Here is a 20,993-nt window from a genome sequence, read left to right as displayed (position 1 = left end):
TGTTTTTCTTTTAGCCTAGCATTACCCTTGGGTTTGCATTCACCCTCAAGAAACTTCACTATGTTTTCATCTCCTGAGAAATTAAGTATGAGACAAGGGTGCAGTATTTTGGTAAATTATCCTATATTGTTTCCAGGTAACCCATCTTCATTACTGTTGGCACTACTACACCTGTGTTATAGGAGTGCAGGGTTAAACTCCATCTAGAAGCATTCATTCTTCCCACCGGTTCTGTGAAGCCCTGTAAAACTGTTACAGTCTGTAAAGATAGTGAACTTTCAGCCATACAGGTAGAGATGTAGCTTTTTGCAAAATCCAGACTGTACCCAGTCATTATTTCTCTATAGCTGCATAAGATTCCTCCTTGGGATGAAGTTTGCAACTCAAGTACACAATAGTGTGTTCGTCTCCCTACTGCAGCATAGCCCCACCCCATGGTTAGAATCATTTAGTTGTACAATTAATTCTTTCTTTAAACACCTTAATTAAATTACACTTAAGACATAGGCAAATACATTAACAGAAAAAACATTATAACATTTTCCATTTAAATACAATATATATCACATATATTTTCTTTGCTGCTATCATCATTCCAATATTACAAAAAAATTCTTAATTCTTCCCTTCCCTTAAACCTCACTCCTCCTCCTCCAGAATATTATTATGCATGTATTGTTTCCGCAGTTTTCATTTACTTCATGTAATTTTTCCTTCCCTTTTCTAAAGATCCCTCTTCTATTTTTTATCTCTTTTATAATATTCAATACCTCAAATACAGCTGGTGCTGACTTTGCTATCCATTTTCTAGTAATTGCTTTTTGGCAGCTAACTGAATTAAACTTAATAAGGTCTTACTATGTCTACGCAATTTAGATCCTGTATTTCAGCTCAAAGGAATCATTCCATTACTTACAGTCATTTGCTCACTCAATATTTCTGACAGAGTACTCTTTAGGGAATTTATAATATCTGCCAACTCATTACACTCCCAAAACATGTTCCTAGTTACCTCTTTCATCTCCATCACACCTCCAACATTTGCCACGTAGCTGTGGAAAAATTCTTTGAAGTCTGCTTGGAGTATAAACATACTTATGCAAACACTTTCAAGCAAAGATCTCAAACCTTTTGCACTTGGTTGCATACTTGTGAACTATACATATGTTTTCCCATTGTTTTCTTGTAAATTGCTTTTCCAATCTCTCATCCCAGTCTTTTCTAACCTCCTCTTCTTATAGTTATCATGCACTATTTTATAAGCTGTACTAGTTATTGCTTTTTAACAGCTGCTTCCTTTCTAGATTCAGCTATAAACTCTACTAGAGTAGGTATTTCACTTAAAATTCCCCTATCCCTTTCTATTTGCCTGTACTCTAAGATCAATCCATCCTGGCAGGGAAGGCAGTCTCTAGCTTGCAATCCAAATATCTTCTTGGCCTCATCCCACTCTATTACCTTTCCTGCTTGAGTTGTTTGCTCCCAATATCTTGGTTCTTTTGCCAAGTTTTTCCAGTAAATTCTAGCTCCATCTTGCTATTTTATGTACCCTTACTTGCAGTCATCCCTATTGGTAAAATCTCCTTTCTGCATTCTTGTATTGACTTAGTAATTAAAATATTTTCTGCTCTTTTGTGAATAGAATATTTTGTGTGGTTGTTATTATTCTCCTTAAGGATCTGCATACAAAATCTCACTCTCTCTATTTCTTGAATTTCCCCCACTTCATCATCACCCCTTTCCACTTTTAATTACAACCTACTGCTTGTATTATGTATATGAACCTTAACTGTGTAGTTCTAAAATATCCATTCAAATCAGGTAAACCTAAAGCACCTTGTTCTATTGGAAGTATCAGCTTATCCCACTTAACTCTTGCCCCCTTTCCATCCCAGATAAATTCCTTTGATTCTTTATTAATTTATGTCCACAACTTCCCTTGGGTTCATAAACGTATGCCTGACCCATATACAAGACTAAAGGGACTAAAAACATTTTCACTGCTTGTATCTTACTATCCATATCCATAAATACGAGTTTCCAGTTTTTCAATTCTTTATTATCTTTGGTTTATTCTCTTCCCACATATCCTTAGCTGCCATAACAGAAGCCTTTATAATCCATATTCCTAAATACTTCATCTTATGATGCCCTCATAAATATGGGTATTGCTGAACCAATTCCTGTGTGAGTACATAATGTATGGCTATAGCCTTTGTTAATTTTATATCCCAAAAGACTTGAAACTGTCTCAAAATGTTCCACAACACTCAGATGTCCTTTTCTGGCTTTATCAGGTACAAAATAATATCATCTGCAAATAAAGCCAACTTTTCTTGATTACCATACCAGTTATATCCTTGTATTTATGAGACCCTTATTGTCTTTGCCAGTGGCTCTAAATATAAAGCAAACAGCAAAGGGGAAAGAAGACAACCCTGCCTGGTTCCCTTGTTCTAACACAGCTTATCTTAATTTTTTTCCCTCTGATCCTTCATATTTCTTTTTAATTTGCCTTATTATTGTATCATGGAGTGCAAATGCTTCCAATGTCCTACTCATAAAATCCCAGGTTACTCTTGTCAAATGCTTTCTCTGCATCAAGACCCACCAACAACAGAGGTACATTCTTACATTCTGCTTCCCTCTGTATCATCATTGTTCTATTAATGTTGTCAAATTTTTGCCTCATCTCCACAAAACCACACTGATTCATTTATATAAATTCTGGCAACATCTTTTCCATTATTTTAGCTAGTATAGACATAAACACTTTATAATAGTGGTTTAAAACTGAAATAGGTCTATATGAAGTGGGGTCTGATGGGTCTTTGCCAGTTTTAGGTAACACAGCCACAACAGTTTCTTCTAAGATGTTGGTGCCTCCCCCCTCCTTTTAAAATACTGTTTGACAAAATCTTCCAGATATTTCTTTCTTTCTTCCTTCCTAACTTTCAAACTTCCACATGAATATCATCTGTTTCTGGAGACTTTCCTAAAGGCTGATTTTATACATCACTGTTTTTATCTCATCACTTCCTATCTTAACTGTTAATCGTTGAGCCTCATCTGCCTCTAACCATGGCATATTTAACTATTTCATAAATGTTTCCATTTGTACTTTTTCATGATTTCCACATTTCTCTGCTTTATACAAGTTTTTATAAAATGTCTGGAATATCTCTAAAACATCTACAGGATCTCTGGTTATTTTTCTTGTTATATGTTCCCTAAGTTTAGCAACAAACCTTTCAACATTCTGTTGTGCTAAAAGTTTTTGTACTCCAGAGTTGTTAACAAAAAATAGTTGCTTAACTGCAATTTTTCCAAACTCATGCATATTATCCTTATCTTCTCTTTAGGCACTCTACAATTTGCTTCTCTTGTTCTGTGATATTCCTTTTTTTCAGCAATACTTTAATCTTTGCTAGTCCCTCTAATTAATTTCTATTTCTTCTTAACCTTATCTCATCCTCTTTTATTTCAACCCTATTTTTAAATTCTAATTTCATTTTATCCCTATCACTAGCTATAACTTCTGAAGATGTTTCTATATTCCCTAATAAATCTCAAATAATTTGCACTATCCATTACTTACATTTCTTTCTTTTTAACAGGTATGTGGGAAAATGCCAACTTTTTAGTTTTACTTCATTATCTTGCATTTTCATCTTAGTTTTTTTGGTACATGATCATCAATAGTTATTGGATGCGTTTAAGCTTTCAATTAGATGCACATGTTCCTAAGAAATATAATTTCTATCTAGTCTAGCCCAGATATTGTACCTTGGGGAATAATACGTAAATTCTATCAGATTTCCTATTGCTGAATTCACATCTTCCATACCAAATATTTCCATAAATTTCTTCATAAATCTACACTCTTTTGTTATATTGTCCCTTCTAGGTCTCCCTGATACATCTTCACTATTGCAAATCTAATTACAGTCCCCAGCTATAAATAATATTCCCTGCTTAAAGCTGATTATTTTTCACAAAATTTTCTTATGCTCCATAATAGCAGTTTTCGGTGGAATATAAAACATGGCATTGTAATCTCCCCTTGCCAGTATCTTACACGTTTCCTGCAGCATTGCTATTTTCTTAACGTAATTCAGTACTCTTTCCTTTTTATCTATATTTGTAAGGCCATTCACATTCCAGGATAATATGGACAGTATAGCCATTGTTCCACCTATTATACATGACCATTTTTTGAAGGTCTATTTCCATCTTTTGTTTTACATGCATATGCTAATGTTTGTCAGGCTGATCTTTTGTACAGCTGTTTCTTCTCATCTTCATTTGAACCTATGTCATATTTTCAAGCCTTTTTGTTTTAATGAAAGCAAAAAAAATTAAATACAACCCTCCTCCATCTCCTGTTAACTTGGAACAAACACACAAAATTATGTATATCTTCAAAATACACAGTTTAACCCTAAAGAAGGAATAATTGCTCCACAATGACAGATGTACCTATAGGCACTATCTAACCTAAAATTAAGGTTTCTCACGCTAAAGCACATGCTAAAGTTGTACAATTAATTCTTAACTATAATCAGGGCTAGATAATACAGGGGTCCACTAAGAGCTTTTTTGAACTTTTGAAATGCCTGCTCACAGGTTGGTGTCAACACAACATTATCTGGTCTATTTTTCCTTGTTAGGTCTGGAAGGGGAGTAGCTATTGTACTATACTGAGGAATAAACTTCTTATAATACCTTGCTGTCCCTAAGAATGCCAGTACCTGTTTCTTGGTAGTAGGGATGGGCCACATCTGAATAGTCTCGACCTTGGCCGGTTCTGGTCTAATCTTTCGACCACCCACTCTATGACTTAGATAAGACACCTCTGATATATCCACTTGATGCTTCTTAGCCTTGACAGCTAGATCTGCCCTTTGCAGTCTGTACAATGCTAGGATGTGACCCACCAACCAGTGGAATGTTGTTGAGGCATTCTTCATATGAAAAAGTATTTATGTAGACTAATAAAACCAAAATAGACCATAAACATTGACCTCTCCTTGGCTACAGGTGTCAAGAGTACTAACCAGTACTTGTCCCCACCCAGCTGCTGTAAATTTTCATCTGTCATGGGCATGGGGTAAGCATCTGACATTGTGTGATCATTTTTGGTTTCCTGTATTCCTTTGGTACAAATACCACTGCTGAGGCCCAGGGACTGATGGACTCCTAAATTACTCCCAGTTAAACATGTCCTTCAGTTTCCTTTCAGAGCCTGTCTCACAGTTTCAGGCATTTTGTAGGGCGATTGTTTTAATTGGTCACTGGGGTCCCATGTCTACGTGGTGCTGCACTACTTGGGTACATCATGGCCTACCAGTAAACATATTACCAAATCCATGCAATACTGCTTGGATTTTCTGATCCTGGTTAGGGATAATTTATGGGGAGAGATTTACTCCATCCAGTGAAGTGTCAAATTAAATATAATTGAGGAGGTCTACCTCCCAATATCCCAGCTCTTCCTGCAACTCACTGCAAATACTAATTACTGGGCATCTTTGTCATGATGGGGCTTTCCCATGTTAATATAGTTGAATTTACGCTTTGGCCTTCTGCCTGCCAGATCATGTAGTTGACATCATTCACCTTTTTGACAATAGTGAAATTTGCCTGTCAGTCTGCCTGCAACTGGTTACTTCTCACAGTAATAAAAACCATCACCTGTTACCCTACAGAGTACTCTCTGACTCTGGTTATCCAGTCATACCAGACATATTGTTTCTGTTGTGCTTCTGTTAGTTACTCCTGAGTCACCCCCATGAGCTGCCTAGTCCTAGTTCTAAGGTTAAGGACAGACTTCACTGCAGACTCCTTGTAGGAATCACACTTACTTCCCACTCACCACAGAATAAAGCTAGGGACCCCCCCCCATACCCCTTACCCTGTAACAAAGCAATAATTCAAAGGGTGAAAAACTTGTGGATTCCTGGGGCACATAACTTTATGCAAAGGGGAGATGGAGCATATCCCTTGCCTCAACATGGTCGTCAGTGTAGAGTTAAACCTCTCCACCAGACCATTTGTCTGTGGATGGTGGTGGTGGTGGGGTCTTTAGGTGATTTACCCCACAGCACTTCTACAAACATGCCACCAGGTTTGACATAAATTGGCACACCTATCCATCAGTGTTTCACTAAGAAAACCTACCCTGCTTAAAATGTCCAGCAAAGCATTTCTCAGCATCACTGGGAGGACAGAGCCACAGCTTCTGGGTACCTAGCAGCATAATCCACCACTACCTGAATATATTTCTTATCTATGGAACTCATATCTAGAAATCTAGAAACATGGAGCAGTATGAGTGTGGAAATCATAGCTTCAGTCCTAGAAACCTAGGTTAGTATCAATGTGGAAATCCTAGCACCAGTCCGAAAAGTCTGGGGTAATATCAGCATGGAAGCCCCAGTCCAAGAAACCTGGGGTAATATCTGCAGAATAGGGCAGTGTGTTCCTGAGCCAGCTCCACTGGTAAAAAGGAATAATGGCCTGGTTTTTCTACCAGTGACCCAGGTTTGACTAGCATCCCATACGCTGGAGTAGCTGCTGGGACAGGAACAGCTCTGGTCAACTTGACTACTTCAGGGGCTGGAGAACAAGAAGACATGAGTTGGTCCACTGGTTGGACCTGGACAACAAGTTTTGCATGAGACAGTGTGCTGCATACTGGGATTCTTAAGTGAAGTTATACTCCTGAGGTTGCATTATTGTGTAAAGCAAAATGTTTAGCTCTTGCTTTTCTATAATATTTAAGTGTACACTGGCTATTACAGTGCATATATGTGTGTGTGTGTGTGTGTGTGTGTGTGTGTGTGTGTGTGTGTGTGTGTGTGTGTATACTAATTTGTATGTTTTCATGACAATATTAACCAAGAGCAATTTGGTTAGTTTTGTTTATGTTTACAATTTGTTGACCAGGTTAGTCCCACTAGTACAGCAGCTTCTTTTCAGGGTAGACACAAGATGGTACTAAAGTTGATTAGGGGAAATTTGGTCACAGCACTAGGGAAAATTCCCATTCTCTCTTCAATACATGCCATGGGATGTTTTACAGCTCACAAACTTGAGCAAATATGACTTCAGTTTAATGCCTCACTTGAAAGATGGCATATTGCATGTCAGCAGTCCTTATCTGGAGTGTCAACACTGTCTGTCTGGCTCATGCCTCTTAGTCCCATGTACTCAAACACAGTACTTTGCCTTCCTCCATATGTTTTTGTACGATCTCACTGAATGCCTTTTCCTGGGAAGAGCAAGCTGAACTTAGCTGGTCACTCCTTGACCAATCAGTTCCTTCTATACCCAGGATGATAGCTGAACCTGAGTTATTCGAGTGTAATCAAGGCCAAAGATTATGTGCTGTAAGGCCAGAGTATTTTACAGTTAATTTCATTTTATTTCTGACAGCTAAACTTTAAGATAACATTTGATGTTTCACTAGAAGATATAAAATATTAGATTCATTTTGGCTTTCTCTTATGGACTAGAGAAGTTTCTGTAGTGATTTAGGTAGAATTCCAATTTGCACTACAACATCTGTAAACACTATCCTGTTTAATTTACGTTCTTTTACGTTTGTATCTCCTCTGCCCCATCCCTGTTAGGTACAATGAAGAAACTACATATTCTTGAAATGAATGACATGGTTGACATATATCAACAGAAACTTTAAACTTTTTAAAACAAATAAATTGATAGTAAGATGTGCTTAAAGATATGCTTGATTTTTATATTTCCATCTTAATGGCCTGTAGATAGCCCTGTGCAATTACAGTACTTAGTTTTTCTATATGATTTTCATTTCTTCATTCACAACCATTCATTGCAGATTCTATCAGAAAATATATAGCTATAAATAAAACAAAATAACAAATGTATTCAACAATTCCTATTATAACATTATTAAACTGAAGAAAACGCAGCAAAACCAACATAAAACACTAGAAATCATTAAATCACCCCGCACCATAATTAAAATCTATTACTTATGTCCAAGGATTTGAGTATGTGTTAATGAGCATAACTTCAAATAAAGAGTTATAGCCCAGGATTCAAAAACACACAATTCACTGTGTAATCCTGTTTCCTGCAGGACTGCCAGTGCGTTATGTAGATGTTTCAAAGACTGCTGTAGCACTATAGCAGTAGAAGAACTGCAGGTTGTGGCACCATAGCAGTCACTCTGATAAAAGACACATGCAAATTCAGTTGTTTGTGGAAGGGGCTAATGCAAATTAGCCATGTCACTTCACTAGGAATGGAATAGCATAGTAGAGGGAATTAAGGAAAAGCTTTACTAAACTATTTGGGGAGTTAAGAGATAAAAATGTATGCCATCATTTGATAGTTCACATACATGAATGTCTCTAGCAGATATCAAGCTGTTAGAACCACAGTAGGTAAGTGCATGAGCATGTGTATATAGGGAAATACTTGGAATTGTCATGCTGCTTGCACATATATGCATGGGTGTATGTGTCTGAGAGTGTGGGTGGATGGGTATGCATGTGTGTGTCTGTGTGTGTGTGTGTGGGGGGGGGGTTGCAGATGCCTGTAAAACAGCACTGCATTGATTGGTATGAGGAATACTAGCTCAGTTACTCTAAGTGTACAGTCCTGAATTCAGAGACATACAAATAAGCTCTTAATGAGCTTTTGCTCAATGTGGTTCTTTCATAGGTTCATAGGTAGGTACTAGGCTATTGGCCCTAGGGCCTATATAAGCCTAGCCAAACGGTACCCTGGCTTTTGCCACCCAAGAAAATTATTTTCCTGTGCCCCTGTCAAGCAGAGCCACAGAAGTGATCCCCGGGGTGAAATTCCTATCTCCCATCCAATCATCAAGATTTTTCTTGAAGAGTGCTAATGAGGAGCTTTGTTTGCACCATACATTTCTTAATATAATTCAAAACGGCTTGCCTTTTGTCTATGCCGGTAAGGTCATTTTCATTCCATGATATTGACTCAGTAGCCTTTATGATAAAATGCTATTACTACCACTTATTACATGTGACCATTCTTTTGAATGCATACTTCAGACTTTTACCTTAAATACACAAACTCAATATCAATGTTTGTCAGGCAGATCTCTTATGCAGTTGCTTCTTCTAGTCTCCATTTGAACCTATGTCACATTTTAAGACTTATTGCTTCAATGAAAACACTCAACAGCACGACTCCCTTTTTAATTTACAAACACATAAAAACTAAGTACAAGCTCAAACAGTTTATTCCTTCAGATAGGAACTGCCCCCATTTGGCAGCACACCCACAGGTATTACTTACAAAATAAGGTTACTAAAGTGATGTAACAGCCAGTGGTCCCACATATGCTGATTGCTCTCTGTTTTTATCTCTATTCTCCTATCAAATGTGAAAAAGAGCTTGCATATTTTCAACATTCGTAAACTTTTAGCCATAAGAAAAACATTCACTAGCTACTTTTATATACACCAAATTTTGCACCATTATATTAAATGCATTAAAGAACCAAGTCTGCTGGGAAGGCAGCTAGCAATATAACTTTTTCACTTTCTGTTTCAAACTTAATTTTTCATTGAACTGCTTACCAGTGTGCCTTTAAATGTTACACTGCACTTAACATTTTACTCCGCACAGTGTTCGGAAAGCTTATGATTAAATGCTTGCCTATGCGGACTCACACTGCTCATCTCCAAGTAAAAAAACAGTTGGTAAATGAAAAAAGTTAGCAACTTAGTAACATTCTAAATGAATGAAAAAAATCATCTGTAGATTTCACTCAGAAAATGCTGTTCAGATCTCTCAAGATTTCTTGCACGTGTAAACTTCCTGTCTCCCACTGAAAGCATCTAGTAATGGAAAAACTAGGTAATGACTTTCCATACTTAGGAGATGCTATTTCCATGCTGTTCATCATTTTGTCTTATTTAGACCTATTTGCTTAAAAGCCCTTGGTCTACAGCTTAAACCAAGGCTGTTAAATCTAGACATCCACCTCTATAAAAATGGAAACTACTATATCAACTATACATATAATATGATCAATGCACATTTATAACCCACACTCCAACAGCCCATAACATTATATAAACTTTAACTTGATTTATTTCAGCCTAACAAAAAGCCTGGCTACACTACTTGTAAGTAGTACTTTCTTACTTTAACATATATAATAGTCACTAATAAGATTTCCCACACCTCACATTTAAAATACCCAACTGCACAATATGCAACTGCTTTATAATAAACAAATATCTCTGGATTGCATTTCTCAGCAAAACAGTAACAGAGCCATGGCAATATTTTCTCTGAATCCTACCTATGAAGTTCACCCCTTGGTTGTATTAGAAGTTTTTCATCCTCACCATTCTTTACTGATTACTCCATGATCCCTTTATCTCCTGTACAATTATCTCTAATTGTAAATGAAAGCACCAAGTATTTTACTGCATTCTGAGGCAAAAAGTGATCATAGCGGCATGCAAAACTACTTCTTGTGCACTTTTTCCAGCAGTGCCAAAGTACACTTGACTTTGGCCTTCTAAGGCTTTCTTTAGTTATGTTAGGAACCTGGGTGGTAATTCCCAGATATGCTCATAATTAGTCCAAAATGACAAAAAATACACCGAACCCACAGACGTTGCCAACATCCTAGCTGACAGGTTCAGCGCAAACTTCTCCCCCCCTCCCCACCAAAAGGGCAAATATCTATCCCAGCAGAGTGCTGCCCCCCTGACATCTCATATGCTCGGGTAAGAGCCGCCCTCTCCAAAGCAAAAAACACAGCATCAATGGGACCAGACGGTGTCCCGGGCTGCATCCTACATGAACTCCAAGAAGAGCTAAACCCAAACATAACACTACTGTTCAATCTCAGCCTTACTACAGGATATGTGCCCAAAGAGTGGCGTACAGCAACAGTGGTCCCTCTCCATAAAGGTGATGCCTCAACGGATCCTGGAAACTATCGCCCCATAAGCCTGACTAGCTTGGTCTGCAAAGCTATGGAAAGGATCATCATGGACCTCATAAATAAAGATATTGGGGACCTACAAACACTGGATCCTACCCAGTTCGGCTTTGTTAAGGGCAGATCCTGCCTCTTAAACCTGGTTGATTTCTTTGAAACAGTCACCAAGGCCACTGACGAGGGAAAGGTGGTCCACACAGCCTACCTGGACCTCGCAAAAGCCTTCGATACAATACCCCACTCGGGCATTATAGATAAGCTCACCAGCTTAAATATAAACCCCTATGTCACTAGATGGATTGCAAACTGGCTCAAGGACAGAACCCACATGGTTAGAATTGCTGGAGCCATGTCAGACTCCAAACCAGTTACAAGTGGTGTCCCACAAGGCTCAGTCCTGGGACCTCTCTTGTTCGGTATATATTTCTTGGAGGTACAGGCCAACATGGAAGGACTGTGGCTGACCAAGTTCGCAGATGACTGCAAACTGGGCGCCATAATCGACTCTCCAGCCGACACAAGCATCCTCCAAAAGGGCCTCATAGAAACAGACAACTGGTGCCAGAGCCATGGCCTCAAGCTAAATGCCAAAAGTGTATAGTCATCCCCTTTGGCAAAACAAAGTGCCCACAAATTACCACATAGGTGGTAATCCATTAAGTACAGAAGAAGTAATTAGGGACCTGGGGACCCAAGTTGATAGCAATCTCTCATTTGACAACCACGTGGCCAAAGTGGTTAGAAAAACATTTTATATAGCCCACCTAATCATGAAGGGATTCACATCTAGATCAGGGGACATCATCGTGCCTCTTTACTCATCCCTCATCAGGCCCATAATTGAGTACAATGCCCCTTTTGGGATGTACCTTACCAGACACCTGCAGCAACTGGAAAGACACCAAAAGTACCTCACCAAGAGGATCAAAGGGCTCAAACAGATGCCATATGCTGCCCAGTTAAAGAAACTCCAGCTCTACTCAGTGGCATACCGCCTGTTCAGAGGCGATCTGTGCCTGACGTATAAAGCCATGTCCAACACGAATTAATGGACATGCTGCACCTCAGAAAATCCAAATCCCATCGAAGCTACGTGCTCGAGACTTGAACCTCAGCACTGAAATAAATAGGACATGCTGGAGGGACAGATTCATAACCCAGAGGCTCCCTTCACTCTGGAATAAAATCCCAGTCCAGGTTAGGCAGAGTCCCTCATTGACTCTCTTCAAGAGGAATCTTGATGAGTGGATGGGAGATCGTAGGTTTACCCTGGGTATCACTTCTGTGTCACTGTTAGACAGAGGCACAGTATACTAACCTCGAAAAAGGGCATAACAAAATAAATTTAAAATGGGTGGCGAAAGCCAAACACATTCTGGCTAGGCTTATAAATGCCCTAGGGCAGATAGCCTAGTATGAACCTATGAACCTATAAAGAAGGACTACAGTTGCACTATCTTTCCATAGGTGACACTATAATGTACAGTGACAAGTCTATTTCATGGATAGTTCCAAATAAACAGCTTGTGGTTGGTGTTACACCATTTGTTTGACAATGAAGGGTTTGTAGTACTGTTCATACATTTACAATGCTGCTGGATTCCCCAGATACTTTGAAACAGTAATCACACTGTTTTTATGTCTGCATCATCTGTGTGTGTCTTAACAAAACTGCTCAGACCATAAACATCTGTAGGGCAACCACTTATGCAGCACTGAAGATAATATGGCGTTTTAAATGAAATGAGAGCATTCATGTACCTGGTTCCTCCACAGCAATTGCTTTAAGCTCCTCCTCTTGACCTTTGGACAGCTCATGCTGTTCAGTCTGTTGTTGTCTCAAAAGTAACCAAAATGTAAATGCATAGAATAGCTGTGAAAAAAACACAGGAGACAAAATGAAGCATATGGCTATAATGTACTTGGTTAATATAACGTAAAGATTAATAAACTAAACCGCATCAGCACTGCAGAATAATAGACTTATAAATTCCCATAATGCATTGCACAATAACTTCTACTTATTTTACTCACATTAGTGTTTTGTGTAAGGCAACATTCTATCTACTAGCTAACACATTTCCTTCTGTTCCACATTTCGTTCCACTTTAAATATGTTGCCATAATATCACAGTCACTTAGAAAAAGCCTCTCAGCAGGCCACTGCAGGACTACCTGTTATATAATTGTAAAGTCATTTGCAGTACTGGTGCAGATGCCATGGCAGCAATGGAGATGACTATGTTATTCACCAAGTGCTGTGCTGTTCCATGCAGTAAAGCTTCTTATTAATCTACTTGTCATATTAATATCAGACGGAGGACCACATCTGTACATAATGACATCTCTAACTATTCTTTAAAAAGTACTAATTAAATGTGTATGAGAGTGGGCCAAGGTATCACTGGAGGTAGCATGCAGAGGGGGGGGGGGGGTTGCGACAGAAAGGTTGGAGTAGGGATAGGAACAGAAAGGGGAGGAGGACTATGAAAATGTAGTTGGTTAGTAAGGGGTAGGATAAAAGGAAAGAAGTAGCTAGGCTAAGTCCTTTTTTTAAGTAGGACACAAAGCAGAACAGAATGGAACACTCACCCCTTGCCCTTCCTTGTAAAAGCAAAAAGTGCTGTACCCAGCATAATGAAAACAGGAACCTGCTCACCTATAAAACTGATCACACTATGGGTTAGGATGGAATTTCTATTTTTCCTACTATTTTTCTTTTCTTTTCTTTTTTTCAGGTTTTTGCCTTCTCTAGCAAGTGGTATGGATGATGGGATAGGTGTCACAGCCATGTAGGTGGAAGGGCAGAATTGGAAGGCTAATTTTGCAAGGGCTGGGCCTGGCTTGGTTGAGGGTATTTATTTGGACAGCTGTGTCCTCTATGGGTGTGCCACCCCATGGTGTAATGTGTAGGCTTGGAGCCACAACCTGGGCCCCACAGGTTGCAGATTCTTTTCAGCCAGTGGCATTGGCTGACTGCAGTCAGGGGATTCATGGTGGCTGGTTGGGTGCAGATCCCTTCAGTCATTGGTGCTGGTTGAACATTTTACAGGGAATGTATGCAATGTTTAATGGTGTGATTATTTTGCTTCTTTCCAAGTTCTGTCCTTTGCAAATATCTGAATGTTTGATTTGATCTATGGTTGATATTTATTTTTGGAATTGGCTATGATTTGACCTGGCTAGCATAATAAACATATGATCATTTTCTCCAATCAAGTTTGTAGTGTGGTTATTGACATCTGCATGCTTACTTTCATCTTGAGGCAATGTTAAGGCCAATGTTAACATGCACAAAGTAAAATAAAAATACTACACAAAGAATGAAATGTTCTAAAATGGGTTAAAAATATTGATTTAATACCAGGTTTACCAGGATCACCTCCTTTCATTCATGTAGGTAAAAAAGAACAGGTGGCACTGTTTCAGTATTTTTATAAAACTAAAACACTGGGCAGCATGATGGTGATGTGAGTAGTCATTTCCTGGAAAGAGGGTCTTTAGCTTGGTTCTCTGCTGGGGTGCCCTCTGTGTAGAGTCTGCATGTCTTTCCTGTGTTCACATATGTTTTCTCTAGTGTCCTTCTACAACCCACAGATATTTAGATCGGTAACTCTAAATTGTCCATAGAGGTGTGTGTGTGTGTGTGTGTGTGTGTGTGTGTGTGTGTGTGTGTGTGTGTGTGTGTGTGTGTGTGTGTGTGTGTGTGTGTGACACAAAAGAAAGACCTGGCAATGTTTTTCTGTTCGCTACTTTCCCAGTGATCTCTGTGGATGGTGCTGGCTGGTAATGGGGTCACTACATGAGTCAGATGAGACTCTAGCACTGGATGGACTTAAAAGTTAGGCTAACAGTTAACAAATAATTCAGAACTGGAACTCCTATGTATAAAAATTGATGCAGGTAAATAACAATTTAATATATTTAGCAATACAGAAAACCTTCTGTGTTTATTCCATAGCATGCATACTTTGTCAGTAGTTTATAACAAACATAGAAAGTAGCAATATTCCTGTTGGAGATTTTAACCATCCAAACAGGCCATAATAATAGCAAATGCTTAATTATTTACTGGATTGTATAAACAAAATGAATTAGGGTAGAATATAAGTATTTTTGTTGACACCTTTCTTTAGACCTTATTTAAACTTTGCTATATTGTACATCAGCTTTTCTTGGTACTTTTCTCCCCAGACCTCCACTGAAAATGGGTATAGTACCCAGTAGGACATTCCCACTAAACAAAAGCAGAAAAAATAAAAATAAATATTAGTAAATCAAAAGCAGGATGAACTGAAACATGACTGAATTAACAAGATAAAACATTTATTGACATTAGCACTTTCAGGAATGGAATGACCACTTCTTCAGACCAGACTTGTTTACTAATCATAGCATAACTCTTTAAAAAGTATATTGAGAACCTATCAAACACTTCATATTCCAAATAAGCCATTCATGACATTTCCTCCACTAATTAAAATATTTTTTTTTTCACAAAGTGGACATCATTCTAAAGAAAAATTGCACCTATCAAATACATTCTACGCATCATGATGAACCAATCACATTACATTACCCCCATCCATTCAAATGCATAATATTTTAACCAGTCTAAGGCATTCAGGAAGTTCCCATCTAATATGCTTCTGCACAATGAAAGTGAGCCATCATATTGCACAACTCTCACTCACTGATGCACGGAATATTCATTAAGTCTAAAACTCTCAAAACATAAAAAAAAAATCCTGACCATTGTTTTGTTTTTTTGGACTAAAGTAAATCTTAGTTCAGCCACAATGAACGATAATTTTAATATTGCGAATATCCAAGCCAGAAATGCATACATGACAGAGACTTTGGGAAGCCGCCTAAGAAGAAGCGTCATTGTTGAAATTGTAAAATCAACAAACTATGTAAGAAAAAAAGAGCTAGTATGGATTCTTCAGAAATAATCCTTATCTTAAAAACAAATCATGCCTAAACAGAGAAAACTGTTGCTAAACTGATCCAATCAATCAGATTCAGCTATATACAAGATCAAGTTCAAAAGCTAAAGACAACGACAAGATTGTTTCAGTATGTCAGAAAACTAAAGAGAGAAATAGCAAGGAAGTAGAATTTCAGTAATATTGCAGCATCTCTAACTCAGTTAGCTGCATATGCTCTTACTGGAAAATTCTGTGCAAGTTTCCAAAAACCTGGGAATATAAGCAAAGTACTCTTCTCCATCATGAATGACACCTCCAGCGTTATGTCACACTGGGATTAGACAGTATCCACAGAAGCTTCCTACCCTGAAAGTGAGTGCTGACTGGCAGGAGAGGTGCTGTCATTCACTGAGGACTGTTTATTTTCCTGTAAATCCTATAATTCTCTAGCAAAAATGGCTGATATGGACAATAAGGTTGGTGTGCAGTGAGTATCTACTGAGGCTGTGTCTCCCACTTCCACAAGTGACGTCTCATCAATCAGATCCATCCCCATACCCCCATTGAAAGCAAGTGCCCCCGTCTATTCCAATTCTATGCCACAGAGGTATTTGTCTTCTGAAAAGATTTCAAGCCTGCATAAACCAAAGCACTGCTGGTGATTCCCTGCTGGGTTAGGAAAGTAAACATATATTTTCTTGTCTGTGAGTGATAAAGTTACATTCTGTTTTACTTGCTCTATTTCGTTTTCTGTTTTAAGAAATCTGCTTGCCCTGGCATTTTTGTTCTATGTCGGAGATAGACACTTAAATCAGCTAGGTTGCACATTTCACATGTATTTTCATTGGTTATATTGTATGAGTGAATTTCTAGGCCTTTATCCTTTTCTGAAAATATTTCAAGCCTGCTGCATGAACCAAAGCAGTGCTGGTGATTCCCTGCTAGTTTTTCCTATCCACCCTCCCCTTTGTTGATTTGCTTTTTAAACCTGGTGATTTTAAGCTGCCCTTACTGTAAATTGAGCTTAATAAGCTCCTCCCTTTCCTTGATATCTTGAATTATTTCTTTGCCTTTCCTTGTACTTCTATTGAAAAAGTGCATTTTGCCTCTCATTGTCTATTCTACCGATTTACTTGCTCTGAATTCATTTTCTACCTAGCTGGTTGGATAAAGTAGCATATTTTTACACTCTAGCAAGCATTTGTTTTTACATCAAGAGGTCAGTGGATTTTCCATCTAGTGCACTGGGATTTAGCCTGGTCTGTTTAGGTTGGGGAGACACATGAGATTTCTGCATGTAATTTTATATGCTGTTGGCTGGAGGACTTCTTAATCAGTTTATCGTGTTTCAAGTGCCTTTATAAATTTTGTACAATTGAGTGCCTCTTGGCTCATTTATATAAAGCAAAGACTTTTATTGAATAATCACAGTTTTATATGCTGCTTAAAATATACTGCAGTATCCGTATCTTTAAGTTTGTTTGTGGCAGCATTTTGTATCTTTTAAGTTTACTTGTGGTAGCATTTCACTGCTTTTACATTAGGAGGATTGTGATTATTCATCTAGTGGCAGTAGTTACCAAGTCTGTCTGAGCTGGGAAGCACATAAAGGGGCTCTAAGTATCTTTTTGCACTTCTCTTATATACTGTGACTGTACTTTAGCAGTTTAAAAAAAAACTGTATTGTCTGCTGCTGCTTTAAGTAGTTGATTGCAGTGTATTACATTGTATCTGTTAATTGTAGGGCTATTGTAGGAGGTTTGTGTGGTTTTGTTAAAACTGGGCTCCAAACCAACTATTCTATTTTAAGAAGGTGTTTTTCTACACCCTTGTGGCAGAAGTGTGCTGATCTAACCTGTCTGGGTTGGAGATTACTGGTGGAAGACTTATTATGTGCTTTCCTGATTGGCAGTTAGCTTAAAACGTGTTTCTCTTTGCTTGTATATAAGCCCCGTGTTTGCATGGGACTATTCTTTGTGAAGCGGCTGGCAGTTCCCATGTATAGACACAAAAGCCTAGAAGCTCCATTTTTCCCTAGACAGCTGTCAGTGACACCCTTCCAAACTTTTCTGTTGCTCTAGAAGCAACTCAGTTGTGCACTGAGCAGCATTGCCTTATTGATCAACCTTAGCCTAAACAAAGAATAGGTTTGTAGTCTCGGTGCTACCAGCACAGGCGTGTCAAATTAACCCATTCCTGTCCCTAATGAAACATACAGTAAGAGCCTGTTATCATGGACAGGCAGTTTCTCATCATCTCTCTGGCCAGCCTGATAGACATGGGCATCCTGAGGCAATGTAGCAATTGTCTTATGTACACTGACAACCAATTTCTCTTGAAACAAACACTTTATGTGAGAGATGTAGCTACACTATGAAATTGGAGGCAAGACTCTCACATAAGGACAAATTGAATGTCAAACAGGTTGTCAGCACACACAAACTTCCCACACTAAGTAAGGACATGACATATATAGAAACCTACATATATGGAGGTACTCACTAGTAACTTACCAAAAGATCAGAGGCCTCCCAAATGGAAACCACTTACACACGTAACATTGCAAAAAAACAACCACAACACATAATGACACACACACCAGTGTCTCAACAAATAAGTCCATAAGGCATTGCACCACACAACCTAATGTATTGGTCATAGGTGACTCCATTGTGAGACACACGGATGTTCCCCTCACCAGGCTGGATAAGAAACAGGTTATGGATAGCTGCCTGTTAGGTGCCAGGATCCATGAAGTCATTCAAGCACTCAAGTCATTCAAGCACAAGTACCGGTATGACTCTCATAGTCCATATGGGGATAAATGACTTGAGACATACCTCACCGGACTACATGAAGACAGACATGACTAAGCTCTCATTATGTGTCACAGGCAGGTATAAGCCTAGCCACAACAGAAACAAAAAATGATTGACTTTAACAATTGTCTCAGCTTCTGGTGTCAGTCCAAGGGGATCCAGTATCTGTCATCTTGGGAAGACATGGTCAACAGGCCACACTGCTTTGCCTGAGATGGTCTGCACCTGTCTCCTCTAGGCTTTCAGATACTGGCAAAGACATTAGCCACCCCTGTTGTGCCTTTTTTAGGTAGTGTCAAAATAATAAACCTTCCAACATAACAAAATCCTCCCTAGATGAACTGAAGGTACTGCTGCATACATTTAGACCACAAATTGAGTGCGAAAGAACAAAAGCAGGAGGCGTATCCATCTTCATTAAGGATAAATACACCTCAATACTGGTCAAACAGTATACTTCCTTGAGCTACACCATGTCCAATCAACTATAAGCAAAGCCCCCTACCACATCATAGATAGCTATAGGCCCCCCACCATGAAACAGGAAAAGTATACCACATACCTGTTCTTACTGGAGTCACTTGCCATAAAGCCCCAACACCTTACTCACTAGTAATTTTAATTATCCTACCATCGAATGGGAAAGATACAAAACCACAAACATGCTGGCTCAGAGGTTCTTGGACTTTGTCAATGCAAATGCTCTGGATCAGCTAGCCAGCACACCCACAAGAGGCTCAAATGCCCTGGACAAAATACTCACTAACATGAGAGAGCATTGCAGCATCCCCTTGTGTGCTGTCCTCCCTGGTAAGATTGGACCATAAATCAGTCTCATTTGACGTAATTATAAGACCAGATACCCCATCAAGCTCAAACATGCTTAAAAATTTCTCTTAGACAAGCTACCCTCTACTAAGTAATGGTATAAGAAGTTTCAAAGCCCCCTCAAACAGAGTTAACACTGACTCCTATACAGAGGTGTACACCAATGCCTTGTATAACCACTTAAGCAGTTGCATAGAATTGGCTGCACCTGCCAGGATTAAACCAGGTCTTGCAGAAAAAACAAGCCACCCTAGTGGACCCGCAGTATAAACAGGCTATGCAACAAGAAAAAGAAACTAATGTACAAGAACAAGAGGGAACTGCCTCTCTAGCTTAAACAAACAAATCAGAGATCTTGTCAAGTCCTCCAAAGCTAATTATGATGCAATAATAGCTTCCCTAGTTAAGGATAATTACAAGGCATTCTTTAACTAGATCAAAAATCTAAAAGGGAATACCCAGCTATACACTGAACTGGTTGTGGATGGCACTACTCATACTCAACTGAAGGTAATAGCCAACCTGGTTGCTGACAGACTTAGAGAAAACTTTACCTCTCCTGTCCCCTCCAGTCATCTCCCAAAGTACACCTGCCACCATTCCTCAGCCTATTATCTCAAGACAGCAGGCCATCTCGGCGCTCTCCAAGGTCAAAAATACACATCAGTGAGACCAGTTAATATTCCAGGTTGCCTTTTAAACAACTTAAAACATGACCTAGCAGGCCCACTTGGATCTCTGTTTAACCACAGCCTGAGAACTTGCTATGTTCTGGCAGACTGGAGGACAGCAACAGTAAGCACTCTGCACAAAGGGGGACCATCAACCAACCCTGGGAATTATAGGCTGATAAGCTTGACTAGCTTCATCTGCAAAGCCATGGAAAGAATCGTTATGGACCTTAAAACAAGTAGGACGATTCATGCTCCCCAAATGATTTATAAAAATCAGTGCATACCAAGATTATAAATTCCTTGTTCCGAAGGAGGGATGGGCCTCCTTGAAATTGATCACATGTACAGATCTGCAATTGTGGGACTACACACATATCTGCTGACCTCACGAGACCCAAATGTAGTGAAACCACAAGCACCAACCAGTGATAAAAGGAAAGGAAGAAGTCTTCAGAGTCGAGTGCCACAAAAAGGATTTATTTACAATAACACAAGTTGAGCTCTTTTGTTCACATGTAATAGGACTTCTTCAGAACAATGTAAGTTGCAACAGACTGAATTTTTATACCTGTGGGTAGCAGCCTCAAATAATTAATGATATCATCACCTATTTAACTGTTCAACCACTCTCTATCACAAACAAGTGCCAACTTTAAAAACTTTTTAAAAACTAGTCAAGACAACATAAAACATTTTCATTTGAAATAATGTGTTGCAGTTCACAATACATTATGTAATTATAAAACCTCCTAAAAAAAAT

At 38.8% G+C, this 20,993-nt stretch overlaps 1 protein-coding gene across 1 annotated transcript in view; it reads right to left on the bottom strand.

The window, feature by feature from the left end:
* Positions 1–20,993, bottom strand: part of LOC122816231 (piezo-type mechanosensitive ion channel component 2-like) — a 1,381,906-nt gene that overhangs the window by 995,556 nt on the left and 365,357 nt on the right. The window contains exon 11 of the mRNA XM_044088974.1: positions 12,743–12,854. Within this exon, the coding sequence (XP_043944909.1) occupies positions 12,743–12,854 (112 nt within the window). The remainder of the gene's footprint in view (positions 1–12,742; positions 12,855–20,993) is intronic.

This window comes from Protopterus annectens, chromosome 12.part0 (assembly GCF_019279795.1).
Source record: "Protopterus annectens isolate FY-2018-M chromosome 12.part0, PAN1.0, whole genome shotgun sequence".
Classification (NCBI taxonomy): Eukaryota; Metazoa; Chordata; order Ceratodontiformes; family Protopteridae; genus Protopterus; species Protopterus annectens.
This window is presented reverse-complemented; position numbering and strand designations above follow the sequence as displayed.